We start from the raw sequence: 15,471 nt of genomic DNA on the forward strand, positions 1-15,471 counted from the left end.
ATGGCGCATCCACTGCAAGACAGCTGTGAAACAAGACGAGACTTGCTGTTCAAGCCTTGGAGAAAAGTCAGGGGTGGAAAGATACAACTGGGTGTCGTCAGCATACAGATGGTAGGAAAAACCAAAAGAGCTAATGAGTTTACCTAAGGACAGTGTGTAGAGAGAAAACAGAAGGGGACCCAGAACAGAGCCCTGGGGAACTCCTACAGATAAGGGAACAGGAGAAGAAGTCTGACCTCCTGCAACTACTGCAAAAGATCTGCCAGACAAATAAGATCTAAACCAGTCAAGAACAGAGTCTGAGAACCCAAGGTCAGAGAGTATGTCAATTAGGAGACAGTGATCAATGGTGTCAAAGGCTGCAGACAAATCGAGAAGGATGAGAACAGAGTAAAGGCCATTAGCCTTGGCCTGTAAAAGGTCATTCGAGATCTTAGTGAGAGCTGTCTCTGTGGAATGCCTTGGGTGGAAACCAGACTGAAAGGGATCGAGAATGGAGTTGGCTTCAAGAAACTCGAGATAGCAAGAATAAACAACCCATTCCAAAACTTTAGACAGAAAGGGAAGAAGAGAAATTGGATGATAGCTTGACAAAGAGGAGGGGTCAAGAGAAGGTTTTTTCAGAATTGGGGAAATGACAGCATGTTTGAAGTCCGACGGGAAGGAGCCTGTAGAGAGAGAGAGATTGAAGATATGGAGAAGTGAGGGCAGAAAAGAGGGAGCTATAGAAATTAGAAGACAAGTAGGAATTGGATCAAGAGGACAGGTTGCAGGTTTGGAAGAGTTCAGAAATGTAGAAAGTTCATCCAAAGAGGCAAGAGGAAACACAGAAAATTTTTTAGGCGAGGGCGTTAGAAGATTATGAGCAGAACAAGAATTGGGGGGGACTATCTCAGAGCGAATGGTGGTAATCTTAGAGATGAAATAATTAGCAAAGTCATTAGGAGAGAATGATGAAGAGACAGGAGGAGAGGGAGATTTAAGCAAAGTGTTGTCCTCCTTGCATCCTGATCAGAAGTTGAAAGGACTGCCTTTGCCCTATCTGACTCTTAACGTGGGCTGGGGAGGCATTTACATAGATTAACAGTAAGGCTGTGTAGTCTTACTGAATATTGACCAGTTAATGGGTCCATAAGAGTTACAATCTGTAACTGCAATACTGAATATGTTTTATCTTTTGTAAACTGACTTCAGACCCCATTTGAGGGGAAAGGCAGGATATAAATGAGCATCATCATCATCATCACTATGATTACTGAGTCAGACTAGATCATATACTTAGCATGAATTTAAACAGTGCTCTCTCTAGCAGTTAAAATAATCTGGGACTGCATGCATGGACCAAAGGTCCTGTGTCCCTCCTGCCCCCAGCCTTGCATTATCCTTTTTGGATGACACAGGCCATTAGCTCCACACTAGGATCAGGCCTGGATCCAGCAGACCATATGCACATCTAGTGGATCCAGCCCAATCCCTGGGCCAAAAGCTGTCAACATGGATAAAAAATGACCCACTATTTGCCATGGAGCTTTGTGGAATTTCCATGGCAAACTCCAGCAGAACAGATAGCCCTATGTGCCCCTTACCTTACTTAGCCATTCCCTCTAGTGAGAAACTCCCTGTTGCTGCATATTCTGTGGAAATGGGGCATCTGGATGCAACCATTTGGCCAAGTGTTCCATTTCCTTATCAGACACAATGATGGGGGGGATTTTCACTAGTGGGAATGACTGAGTAAGATAAGGTGTGTGTAAACACCTGCCTGTCTCTGTACCAGCCCAGGGACTGACCCAGGTTGAGATCATGGGCTCGGCCTGTTCTATCCTGGCCCATCTGCTCAGGGGAATCTGTTTGTTCTAGCATGTTTTTTTCTCATTCTTTGTATTGAACTTGCAAAACAAATGAATTTGCTTTGTTTTTTGATCACTCATTCACAGGTAAACAGAAATTTAATTTGAAAATCTATTTGCAGAGGCAGGTATCTCCCAGGAAAACCCACTGTCAGAATGAAAATGTACCAACTGTAGGTGTTGTGCATGTCATTGTAGTTTCTATTTTGACTCATAGACTAGCAACACTAATGCTGCCTTTTCTCCACTTGCATCTGGAATCCTTCTTAGCTTATAGACTACTGTGAATGGGGAAGTAGAATTAAGTTGCAAAGTGTTGCCAGTTTTTAAAATTCGTTGTAATTTTAATTAGAGTGATCATATTTTAGTGGAATATATTGTAAGAAAAGAATACCACATTTGCCCCCAAGTGCTCTTGACCTCGCCTTCACCTCTGTAGTCTGCCCAGCTATCCAGGGGCAAGCAGGGCAAAGAGCCAAACCCATCCCTCTGTCATCTGGTGCTCTTAGCTCTACAATCTAACTTATCAACACAGCTGCAATACATAAAGTATCTATTCAATGGGTTCTGAAACCAAATATTATTCAACATTCTTTTAACCAGGAAACAGGAAAGAAAAAAAAAGAGAGAAAAATATTAGGACTAATGCACTTCAGGTTGCTTAAAGCTGGGGTTACTGGATAATATTTTGAAACTTGTTTGGTGAAATGAGACTGAGAGCTCTGCGCTGTTGTTTTTATTGACATGGTTAGTAAAACAAACACTTGAGCAGGAAGAATGGCAACTGCTGAGTGAAACGTAATCCCTAGGGTGGATGAATAATTCTTAGGGAACCAAGCTCACATAATCCTGACATCCATATGTTTGCATGTTAATGACTGTAATAGTCACATCATAGCTGTGAACAAAAGTATATAAATATCATACACTGCATTTAGTACCTTCAAATGAATAGTAATATTCCTAGAATCTACTACCTCCAAAATGTCATTCAGAAGTAGCATCCAGATCTGAGTCTTGTTGTTTGTAATTAATATCCTCTTTTTTTAGCCTTTGATATATAGAAAACTGAGTATAGTGCAACCATTCAATTCATCCATTGAGAATATTTACATAGGGGGAAATGTTTGGATATGGGTAGCACTGTAGCTTTTATTATGGAAGGAGAGGACACTGTGTCTTCTGATTCAAAGGCCATGTGCAATTCTGGATGAATATATGGAACATTTGCTGATTATTCTTGTTTTTTTCAGTAGAACAAATGATTTCATACTCAAATCCCTTGTAAGATCTGAGCTTTCCTTTCCTTTGACATGATTCAGAAAATTATTGTGAACAAGTGGTACAGGCTTTCACCAGACTTCATGCAGTAATATGCAATTAAGGGTTGTGGCAAATTAATTTGAATAAACTAGAGGGTTGATATAAGTGAAATCTAGATGAAAAGAGGAAAGTGCATGAAAAGGTCCAAGATGAGACTCATACCCCTGGCTTCAATATACATGTGCACATCTGATTATATGTACACGATATACATAGTCAAATATACACAGATGAATTCAAATGGAGGCTACCTTCAAACTGGGCTCTTCTTCAAAAATTGTTCCATTTTTTAAATCAATATGGCAAGAGGAATGAAAAGGGGGGAAGTGTTTTTAGCATGGTTAGGATATTATAATGTCTTTCCCTTCATCATTGGCATCTGGTGACCTCCATGTCAGCAGGGTGGTAAATCCAGTCCAGCTTTAAGTCTGGACTTTAAAGGAAGTGTCCAGTGTGTTGAATCCTAAATTCAAAATAAGATCTGCAGCTTGCATAGTTTGTTTCACTGCTCCACTGACATAGAAACTAATAGTAACTGAATTGGGTGAATGTTTGTAGACACCCCTGTAAAGCATATAAAACTATTGTCTAAAATTGTGCCATCACCCCCAAAACCTTCTCTGGGATCACTGACAAAGAAGCTTTGTCTCCCATCCAATGTTATTAAAAACCAATGCAATAAGATTATGATAATATTTTATATCATTGTGAATGGTAACTTTGGGTTGAGTTGTTCACTGAGTCTGAAAACAGCAACTTTATTAATGCATTCCTTATGAATTAAAGCAAAGACTTTCATTCTTATTTTTTATTTTTCTAGGCTGATGTTCAGCTATGCTATCTGGAAGCACAAAGAGATGCTGTTGAACAGATGTCCTTAAAGCTGTACAGCGAACAGTACAACAGCAGTAGCAAGCGAAAGGAAGAATTTGCGGATATGTCAAAAGTTCACACAGTGGGAAGTAATGGGTAGGGAACTATTCTTTTTGTTGTTTTATTCTCAGTGATCTGTATCTTCTTCGTCTTTCTTAAAACATGATCTTCTCTTTCTCCCTCCTATGATAGTCGGAAGGATTTTTCTTACTAAACCAAAAAACCCTGCAAGGAATCAGTCTCCTACTTTCTCTCATTTTCTGACTTTATATGTGTATTTATTAACATAAAGATCAATTTTGTGACTCATTGCCCTACATCAGTTGATCACTGTAAGGGCAAACTAACCACAGCTGTTCATTATTTCAAGCAGAATGCACAGAATGTCCTCAGACTTTTAATATGTGGTATGTATTAAAGCCTTTGCCCTTTATTTCTTTGGATTCCCCAAGGTTCTCTAACATTGTCTTATCAAAGACAAAAAGAAAGAAAATAAAGATTACTTTCCCAAAATGTTGATCTTCTCTGGCAGTGTTTCCCCAGCAATGACCAACTCCATGCCCCTGAGAAACTGATGCTCAAGGCATGTTGAAGCCAGCTTGATACCCACTGGTCATTAATCAGTAACATCATTCTGCCTAGTGACAGGGTAACTTCCTATTTTTTGCTGGTTTAATGAATTGATAATTTGACATGTAATGCTTTTAAACAATGTGATTTTAAAATAGTATTGGTGCTACTACCAATCATTATCAGCATAATAGTGAAACTTGAATCACGATACCAGAAAATATTCAAAATATTAAACCTTGCAAGTGGAAAAAAAATCCAGGTTGTTTTGTATATTAATAGAACTCACAAGATGATTTTCTCTCAAGAAAAATTCTCATGCATTTTCATTTTATATGATGAATTAATGTTCATATCTTAAGAAATATATTTGTATTCAGAGAATTAGGTGTACAGCTCTGCATTTATGATTACCTGTCCACTAGGTCAAAATAGATTTGTTACAACTTAATTCTGCTATTTATCCAGTGGAACTAAATACATTTATATTCACATTCTTTAGCTTAACATGTTGCCAATGGTGTTTCAGTTATTTTAGAATAATGGAAATTGGACTCATACCATGTCAGAGCACTGTTCTACTGTTCCATTGCTCCATCCACTGATTGTCCCTGTCAAATCAGGACAGTTCGAGACGTGTGTGTGTGTGCTTATATGCCTCCAAATCACCTGTTGGTCTATGATGACCCAATTAATTTCATAGTGTTTTCTTGGGTAAGGAATACTGAAGGGTAGTTTTGCCAGCTCCTTCGTCTGAAATATAGCCGACAGCACCTGGCAGCCTCCCATCTAAGTACTAGCAAGGGCTGCCCCGCTTAGCTTCCAAGATCAGATGAGATTTAATGCCTTTAGGGTGACAGGATCTTTTTAAGGTCTCTTATTCATAGGATTGCCATAGGTCCATGATGGCAAACCTATGGCACACATGCCCTCTCTGGCACACAAAGCCATTTTGGAGGGCAAACAGAGAGACGGGAGGGCAGGGAAAGAGGTGGAACAGTGTGTGCCTGTTTCTCCTCTTCCCCCTCACCCTCCCAGGTCTTTAGCTGTCTCTCGGAAAGTCCTGCCTCTGGAAGGCAGAAGTCCCACCCCCCAGAAGTCCTGCCCCCACCCTGGCTAACACCCGGTGTCAGAACGCTTTTGAATTTAGGAACCCAGTCTCTAAACAGTTCTCGATCACTCCCATAAGTCAAAGCCAATTTGATAGGACATAACAGTAAAAGGAAAAACAGCAAGAGAAAAGATGCCCCCCATACATTCTCTATTTTCTAAGTAGATATCAGTCTTGGGACTTCCTGTCAAGATAGCTTTGCTCCATGGCCTGAACAGAAGAATGATTGCAAACTCTCCAAAAGACTCTCTGCCTCTTATATGTTTGTTTAATATGAGAGTATGATAAAACATAAATGTCACCACAAATGAGAAGAATCTTATGAAGATGAACCCCAAATTTTAGAAAGCCAATAGGAAGCAACCCTCAAAGCACCTGGGAAGAATAAAATCACCAGTAAAAGAAGACATACTGTAACAATAGAGCTGCTACAATCCACAGCGAAAGAATCAAGTCCAGTTGTAACTAAAACCTGCCAACCAAAATGGAAAACAAAGCAGGGGCCCACAGATTGGAAGTGATCAAAATACATTCCCATCCACAAAAAAAGAGACTAAAAAGCTTCAGGAACACACAATCAAAGCACCCCTGACAGATGGCCATCCAGCCTCTTTTTTAAAAACATCCAAAGAAGGCGACTCTTACTGTCAGCATGTTCTTCCTAACATTGAAGTGGAATCTCTTTTCCTGTAGGTGGAGGTGGATATCCATTACTCCAAGTCCTGTTCTCTGGAGCAGCAGAAAACAAACTTGCTCCATGTCACTTCTTAACCTTCTCTTCTCCAGGCTAAACATACCCAGATCTCTACATTGCTCACCATAGGGCATGGTTTCTAAGAATTTTACCATTTTAGTCAACTGCCTCACCGCTCCATGTGCTTACCTCCCAAAACTTCATGTTTGGTGGAGGAGATAGGAAGGTGAGTAGGAGTGTCTGAGCTTAGTATGCATTTAGGATTGGGAGACATGCTAAAGTGTTTCTTTAGCTATGTTTGGAGGAAAAGGAATAACAAAAAGTGATAGGTCCATGGAGATGGAGAAATAACAGCAAGTAGCTTTAAAAAGTCAGAACTGTTTTACCCCCTACTTCTCTTCAGTCTTCTTTCCTATGGGGAACTCTATTTAATCTGGAAAAAAAGTAGATCAAATAAAGCAAACAAACTGCAGTTCATGATTGGTGAAGTCAGTTTGGGAACACTTGCTTGTCTAAATGAGTTCAGTTCTTCAGGACTTTATGAATTACATTTTAGGGACTTCAATAGGCCACCTCTTGGAGACCCAATTGTCAAAAGATGGGAGAGTGTGTGCTTAGCCTGGAGAAGAGATGATCTAGAGGTAGATAGTAATCTGTCAGTATTTAAAACCCTAACACATACAATGTAGGTGGGTTTGTTTTTTGTTGTTGCATGAATGAGAGATTCAAATCTCAAAAGGAGATTTCAGCTAAAGAGTCTCATAGTTCTATAAGCTGCTCAAAACAGAATGTATGCTTTGGAAGGGGGTTGAACTCTCCATTTCAGGGTTTTGGGTTGGTTTTTTTTTTAGCAGAACCTTTGTATTCACCTATCCATAGAGTACTTTGGAATAGTTGTATTGGTCCAAAAAAATAAAATCTTTCTTTTCTTCAGGCAAATATAAAAACAAGTGGGGACCAAACGATTGGGACTTTGAAGTTTTCTACTTCCGATTATGATAAAACTCTTTCACTGGACTATAATTGGCAAGTTGTATACAGTACCTAAAGGTTTTTCCAGATGTAATAGTACAAAAACTCCTTGAGAAATTCAATTTCCTTTGCCAAGGAAAAGAGTAGTTATCTTCATACAGGTCAGGGGCAGCCTGGATCAGAAGACAAGTTATTTTTCTGTTAGTAATGGAGTTGTAATTTTATTACCTATACTTTTTCCCCTTTGCCCCTAATCCTCACATAGCCAAAAAGGGGAGTGACCTTTGCCTGCACTGAAATACCTTAAAACTGATATCCCTCAAAACCATCTTAACTGAGAACAGAGCAGTGGTGGTGCCGCACTGGGTGACACATGGTCCTGGTGGAAGGATGTCTGGCACCAGGTGTCCGGCGCCAGACTTCCTGGTTCCAGGGCTGAAGGAGCATCTGTGCAGCCCAGAAAAGCACCTGTATGGGCTGAAATAGTGCCTGTGTGACCCCTAGAGGCACCCGCGTGGGCCCAAGGAGCACTCATGCAGCCCCTAAAGCACCCACAATGGCTGGAGGAGCACCCATATGGGCTGAAAGAGCACCCACACAAGCCCGAGGAGTGCTTCAACAGCCCCTAGAGTTCTCACATAAGCCCAAGGAGTGTGTGCATGGGCCCAAGGAGTGCCCAGACAGTCTGAAGTAGGACCTGTTAGGGGCAGGGGGGGCTAACTGGGTGTCACTCACCTTTCTGGGTGTGTGGCCTGCACACACCTTCCGGTGACACTACAGGAACAGAGTAACATTTAAGATAGAACATAGCCGATGATCCCCTGATGTCTAGTAAGCCCATCAAGGTTTCACACATGTGCAATTCCTAAACGATTTAGCAGTGTTTTATCTTAATTGTCACCTTTTTTTCCTTCATGATTTTGAACATTTTTGCCTGATGAAGAAGCCAGTGAAAAATTCCAAGCTTGCATAATGTATTTTATGCTTTGGGGTAGCCCAGTTAAGGTATTGTTGCTTGTTGACTTTAGATTTTATTGTATTTTGCTATATGATCAACACAGCTACCCTTGAATATATTTCCTGAATTATAAAAGGAGATTCTCAGAAAGTAAGAAGCCAGCATGGTATAGAGGTTTTAGCACTGGACTAGGAGTCTTGGATAGGAGGGTTCAGTTCCCTGCTGGGCCATGGAAATCCATTGGAAAACGGTAGTATCAGAGGTATCTAGATTAATTTTGGAATAAAGATATTCTTAGAGAAGGGGAAATCAAATTTAACCTTTGCAGCCATAGATTGGCATTTAGAACATTTTTTGTTGATGCATATGAGTGGAAATGGTATGAGGGAATGTGTTACCCATATTCAAGGACAATCCTATGATCTGGATGTAACAGGAGTCTATTGCCTGGAGTCACCATTAAACCAGTTGTCTAGCATTTTCAAGAACAAATGGTAATGTCTTTGGGGGGGGGAATCCTAAATCATTACAATATTATTATAGAAATAACCCTATAAATATTATTTTAGAAATAAGTGTAATCAAGTAATAATATTACATGAGTGCTGATTTGGTTTTTAATCTAATTCAACATCAGTAGATGCACACCAAATATATATGTTCAGAGTACTAATACTGTACTTCTTGGGTGTTGCACTAATTCCATTGTGGTCTTCAAGTAACTTAGTGGATATTACTGATTTCGATTTAAAGTCTTGTGGTAATTAGTTTGGGAATGCAGGAACAGAATATACGGTATATCACATGCTACTGTATGGTGCTCAGTCAAGGGTAAGATCCAGAGACTAACAAGTTCGTTACTCAGAATGATTCTTTTTCTGAAAATTATCCTTCAGAGAATCCTGTAGTTTTTTCATGTGCACCCTCTTTTTGTTTTTTGTATCACAGTATTTTACTTATTCACTAGGCTTTCAAAAGAGAATAACATTAATCCTTTTAAGCTCCTTATTCTAATGATTTATTTTGTTGGAAACCGTTGTGATCCTTCTTTGAATTTTAATGATTGCTGGCTATTCAAGGATTCATTGTTTTGACTTCCTGTCCTTACCTTTGTTTCTAACATGTCTGTAGGGAACACCTGTCTAATACTGTATCTGGCCTTGGTTCTCACTGGCTTACCATATTCACTCAAGCCTATCTTAAAGTGTTATGTTGAAATGCTGGCTACTCATGCATGAAAATAAACGTAGGATATATATTTGCAGAGATAGGCAGATAGACAGGAGAATGCTGGCTAAATGGATTGAGTCATTTTTCTGTGAAAGTAGTATTTTGGGTGCAAATAACAGCACATAATGCTCATTGCAGAGAAGTTTGCTAAATATGTTAGCACTTTAAAAGCCATTAAGCAGTTCCAGATGTAATCCCTGTTTCCAAAGTTTTTGAAGGAAGTGAAATATGTCTGCTTTTGTTGACAGAACCTAACATAATTTGTTGTGATTTAGGTCATGGCTTATATGGAAGTTGAGTTTCCACCCATCCTCTTGAAATAAAGAGTCTCTTCCTCAACCAAGCTAGGAATATCATACTTTCTTCAGAATATATTATTCTAATACATGATTTTAACAGCTATACTCTATTATGCATAATACATTTTGTTCCTTTTCTGCAGCCTTTTGGACTATGATTCAGAATACCAGGAGCTCTGGGATTGGCTGATTGACATGGAATCCATAGTGATAGACAGCCATGACCTGATGATGTCAGAGGAGCAGCAGCTGCATCTTTACAAGGTTAGAGCTTCCGTTACTGCCTTTACCTAGCTATAGAAGATCTGATTAGTTTGACAAGTCTTTCTCTCACAGGATAGCCCTGCGTTCATTGTATATATCATGGTGTCTATTAGAATTCCCTTCCCTGTCCCCAACCTCATTTCCATCCTCTCTGGGCTGACAGCCTGCACCAACATCATAATTGTGAGAAAGTTCCTTTTATCCCATTCTATTTGGAGGAATTCTATAGGAAGACAAAGATTTGCCTTTGGAGTGAATAGAAACAGATGAAACTGCATTCATAAATAGACTGAAACAAAGCGAATAAAAAAATGACAGTAGCATTTAGCAAATGTGTTGTGATTGGAGCTATCTTCTGGATTTTGTCTACTGTTCACACTTCCTCACTAAAGAAAAGGATGTTAGCTGATTGCTTTCAGAATATAAGAATGTTCTACTTTAACTTGTTGGACTGTGTGTGTGTATGTGTGTATCTAAAATAATAATATCAAATAAGTTTAATAGCGATAGATAGACAGACAGATAGATAGATGTTATTCTTTCATTAAGACTATATGGTACTTGGAAATTAAACAAAGTAATTGTAAATTTTTGGATCAATTGCACGTCTTTTGTCTAATACAAAGAGGTACAGAAACGGTTTCTCTTTCCTTCCATTGCTACTAGACAGCAGGCCTGATCATTTCTGCTTAACAAAGCATTAAGCTAACTTCTTCAAAAGCTGCAATTTCACCTTTAGCTTCAGTTCTAGACTTTTGTATGTGTTGTAGAAATCTGGAGGAGGGGGGCTGGGGGTGTGAAGGAGGGGCTTTCTACAGAAATGTCAAGATGTAGTAAATCTTCCTCATTTAGGCCATTTTTATTGGACTAATTCTGACAGTTGTCATCCTTGAATTGCTTTGAGCATATGGCATATCTCAAAGAGCAGATTGTGAATCATAAAAAATAAAATTAATAACTAACCACAGAATCAGCAACACTATAATGACAAGAAACAAGTACCCTCTAGCTTTTTAAAATTTCTTATTGAAGAAATGAGACCCTCAAGGTCAAATAGAAGTTGTTTTCTTTCTACTCTGTTTATATTTTTGATCATTTAATCAAACATTTTTAAAGTACATTTCATACTCTGTAGCTTGTATGAAACTTTCTTCACAAAACATGTGAACAGAGAAAATACTTCTCATAGTATGTATTTTCAAACAGAAGGTTCAAAACCTAGGTTCAGTCCTTGGCATCCACAGACTGAGCTGGGGGGGGGGGGGAATCCTGTCACAAACCCTAGAGAATTTGAAAGAGAAACCCTAGAGAATTTCAAACAGCAAAGCTACATCAACCAATGGTCCGACTGAAGTTGTTGTTGTTGTGTGCCTTCAGATCATTTCCACATTACGGTGACCCTATCATATGGTTTTCTTGGAAAGAGTTGTTCAGAAAGGTTTTGCTGTTGTCTTCCTCTGCCGCTGAGAGAGTGTGACTTGCCAAGAATCATAGCCGGTAGCACTCTCGGTTCCTGTGTAAATAAGTTGTTAAAACAGTTCAACTGGGTCAGTTCCTTCCAGGACTGTTAATATCACAAATCCCATCTGCTATGCACAAGTGTTTTGTCATTTCCTGTAAAAAAAAATTCTGAAGAAAGCTTGTTTATTTAGGAGAAAGTAGCTTTGTTAGTCTGTTTCAGCAAAAGTGTTCATGGAGGTCAACCTACTTCATCAGATGTGACCGACAGAGATCAAAACTCAAATTGCACCCATCGCTACCTCTTTCTTCTCCCCCTTTCATGTTCACCACTTCTTTTCTGGTTTCACTCTTAGCTGGTTAGATGCTGCCACCCCCAAATGAAGATGTTCTGACTGAAATCAACCCCCACCAAGCATAAGATAATTATTATTAATGCATGGGTTCCAATCTCTTGTCAGACACATCTGATGAGCTAGGTTGTGGTCCACTAAAGATTAAATCAAATCAAAGTTCTTAATCTTTGCTGTCAATAAAATTTAGCTTTAGCTAAAAGTACCACTGAGTTAACAAATAAACATATGATAGAGTTACCTAAATCCTCCTTTCTTTGGACATATCCCCTTTTTCAGAGCTAAAAGTGCAGGGTTTTTTTTAATGTTCAGGTTTTTTGACAAGGCCCCACCATCACCTCTGGAACTCAGAAGTGAGCAGCCTTTATAAATCAAATTACTGAAGATCTATGGGACAAAACCAAGCACTTTACACAGAATATCTTAATGCTGGAAATGGCCAAGATGATAGTTTATGAGTTTAATATCATCACACTATGCTCACAAAGAAATGTGGGAGAATGGTGGAGATAGTAGCTATGGTTAGGAAGGAGCTCTGTGTAGGTATGGAGTGGTTGTGGGCTTCTTCCCTCTTCTCTAGAATACTTTAGTTTATCTCTACCCCTGCTTTTTCAGTTCTCAAGACTCTCCATCCTTTGTTCCTTTTTTTATCCATTGATCTTCTTTTTGGTCCCCTTGGGAGTTTCCCTGCTGCTGTTCTACATGACAAGGTTGTTGTGGGAACTTGCCATGCTGGAGTCATGGGCAAGAGGGTATGGCCGGCCATCTGGTAAATTCCAGATTAGGGCCCTAGGAGGGCTAGATTCTGCCCTGAGGTTAATCACTTTTGAGATAAAAATATACAGTGAGCCCTTGGTATCAGCTATGGTTTGGTTCCAGGACACACACACACACTCTGGACCAAGATACCAAAATCCATGGATGCTGAAGTCCCATTATAGACAAAGGCATAGTAAGATAGTGTCCCTTATATAAAATGGCAAAATCAAGGTTTGCTTTTGGGAAATTATAATTTTTTGAATATTTTCAAGCTATGAAAGATTGAATCTGTGGATTAAGAATTCATAAAGAAGTAGGGCTGACTTTATTAGGATTCTCTTGGAAAGATTGTGTATAAACAGATCCACAATTCTGTCATAAACATAGACACACACACACACACACACACACACACTGAAATATCAAAAGACCATCGCCTCCCCAAAATAGTATTCTGTGGTGAACTCGCCACGGGTCAGCATAAGAGGGGTGCCCCAAAGAAGAGATACAAGGACTCCCAGAAACAACACCTCAGGCTTGGCCAAATTGATCACCAACAATGGTCCACCCTGGCCTCGCATCGGGAGGCATGGAGACACACTATCCATGATGCTGCAGCCTTTTTCAAAAACTCACGCCGAATGAGTCTCGAAGAGAAATGACAATGCAGAAAGAACCGCAACCCGGAAGCATCACCCAAGGAGATTTTCCGCTGTGCTTTCTGCAACTGGACCTGTTTATCCTGGATTGGCCTTTTTAATCACCAACGCACTTGTACAAAGCGCGGGATGAGTCCTTCCTGAATCTTCGTTTGCGAAGCAAAGCCAGAGAGAGATATTACTATAGCACTCCAATGTACATATGAGCAAGTTGGTGCAAATCTAGTTGGTAAGTTTTTTCCACCTGTAGTGATGTTTGACCACATGGCTGGTGCAACAGAGTTCAACCCAGTACATGTGGAGTATGTTACTATGAATATTATTACTCTGGAGGTACGATTACTACTCTGGTTGAAGGAAAGGAATAGTACCTCTTTATTTTCATTTGGCTGCCTAGAGTACTTTGTTCAGGTCAGGGCATAAGAGTTTAAGCCAAATATTAAGAAACAGGAACATGTCCAGAGGAGGAAACTAAGCCCTAAGAGAAATGGTAAAGAGAGTTTGGTATATGTAGCCAAGAGAAAAGAGAAGTCTGAGATGTGATGTCACTTGTTTGTCATGCCAGACAAATCTGATCTCTTTCTTTGATAAAATTACCAGCTTGGTAGATGAAGGGAATGGTGTGGATATAGTATATCTTGATTTCAGTGAGGCCTTTGACAAGGTTCCCCATGACATTCTTGCAAACAAGCTTGTAAAATGTGGGCTAGACAAGGTAACTGTTACGTAGATTTGTAGTTGGTTGACCGGCCAAACCCAAAGGGTGCTCAACAATGGCTCCTTTTCATTCTGAAGAGAAGTGACCAGTGGGGTCCCACAGGGGTCAGTCCTGGGCCCAGTGCTATTTGACACCTTTATCAATGACTTGGATGACAGAATTGGGGGTATACTTATCAAATTTGCAGTTGACTCCAAATTAGGAGGAGTAGCTAATACCCCAGAAGACAGAATCAAAATTCACAATGACCTGAATAGACTAGAAAGCTGGGCCAAAGCTAATAAAATAAACTTCAGCAGGGAGAAATGTAAGGTACTGCACTTAGGATGGAAAAATGAAATGCACAGATATTGGATGGGGAACACCTGGCTGAACGAGACTACACGTGAAAGGGATTTAGGAGTCCAAGTAGAACACAAGTTGAACATGAGTCAATAGTGTGACGAGGCAGCTAAAAATGCCAATGCATCAATAAAAATATAGTGTCAAAATCAAGGGAAGTAATGGTGTTATTCTATTCTGCTTTGGTCTGGCCTCACCTGGAATATTGTGTCCAGTTCTGGGCACCACAATTTAAAAAGGATGTTGAGAATCTGGAGCGTTTCCAAAGGAGGGTGACTAAAATGGTGAAGGGTCTGGAAACCATGCCCTATGAGAAACAACTTAGGGAGCTGGGGATGTTCAGCTTGGAGAAGAGAAGGTTAAGAAGTGATATGATATCCCTGTTTAAATATTTGAAGGGATGTCATATTCAGGAGAGAGCAAGCTTGTTTTCTGCTGCTCCAGCGAACAGGACCCGGAACAATGGATGCAAGCTATAGGAAAAGAGATTCCACCTCAACATTAGGGGGGATTTCTTGACAGTCAGGGCTGTTTGACAGTGGAACACACTCCCTCGGAGTGTAGTGGAGTCTCCTTCTTTAGAGGTCTTTAAACAGAAGCTGGATGGCCATCTGTTGGGGATACTTTGATTGTGAGTTCCTGCATGGTAGGGAGATGGACTGGATGGCCCTTGTGGTCTCTTCCAACTCTATGATTCTATAATCTTTAAATATCTGAAGCATTGACATGTCAAAGATGGAGTGAGCTTGTTTTCTGATGCTCCAGAGACTGGGACATAAACCAATGAATTTAAAATACAAGAAAGGAAATGAAATAATTTAATCTCCCCCCCCCCCACTGATTAAAAATTTTTCATTTTCAAAACACTTACAATGGAAAGGCCACCATTTTCAAAGTCTGGAACATTTATCAGTAGCTTCACACCCATCTGAAGCCCACAGAGGCCTTTCCAATGGCAACCGGCCTGGGAGTAGAGGAAAAGATCTGGACCAAAAGAATTCCAGAGTGAATCTTGCCCTTGCCAAAATCCCAACAGGT

The 15,471-nt window shown here is 39.9% G+C and overlaps 1 protein-coding gene across 4 annotated transcripts in view; it reads left to right on the forward strand.

The window, feature by feature from the left end:
* Positions 1–15,471, forward strand: part of AKAP6 (A-kinase anchoring protein 6) — a 346,755-nt gene that overhangs the window by 224,372 nt on the left and 106,912 nt on the right. For all 4 annotated transcript variants that reach the window (XM_042444832.1, XM_042444835.1, XM_042444833.1 and 1 more), the window contains exons 8-9: positions 3,994–4,142; positions 10,024–10,144. In XM_042444832.1, coding sequence (XP_042300766.1) covers positions 3,994–4,142; positions 10,024–10,144 — 270 coding nt within the window. The remainder of the gene's footprint in view (positions 1–3,993; positions 4,143–10,023; positions 10,145–15,471) is intronic.

This window comes from Sceloporus undulatus, chromosome 1 (genome assembly GCF_019175285.1).
Source record: "Sceloporus undulatus isolate JIND9_A2432 ecotype Alabama chromosome 1, SceUnd_v1.1, whole genome shotgun sequence".
In the NCBI taxonomy this organism is placed as follows: Eukaryota; Metazoa; Chordata; class Lepidosauria; order Squamata; family Phrynosomatidae; genus Sceloporus; species Sceloporus undulatus.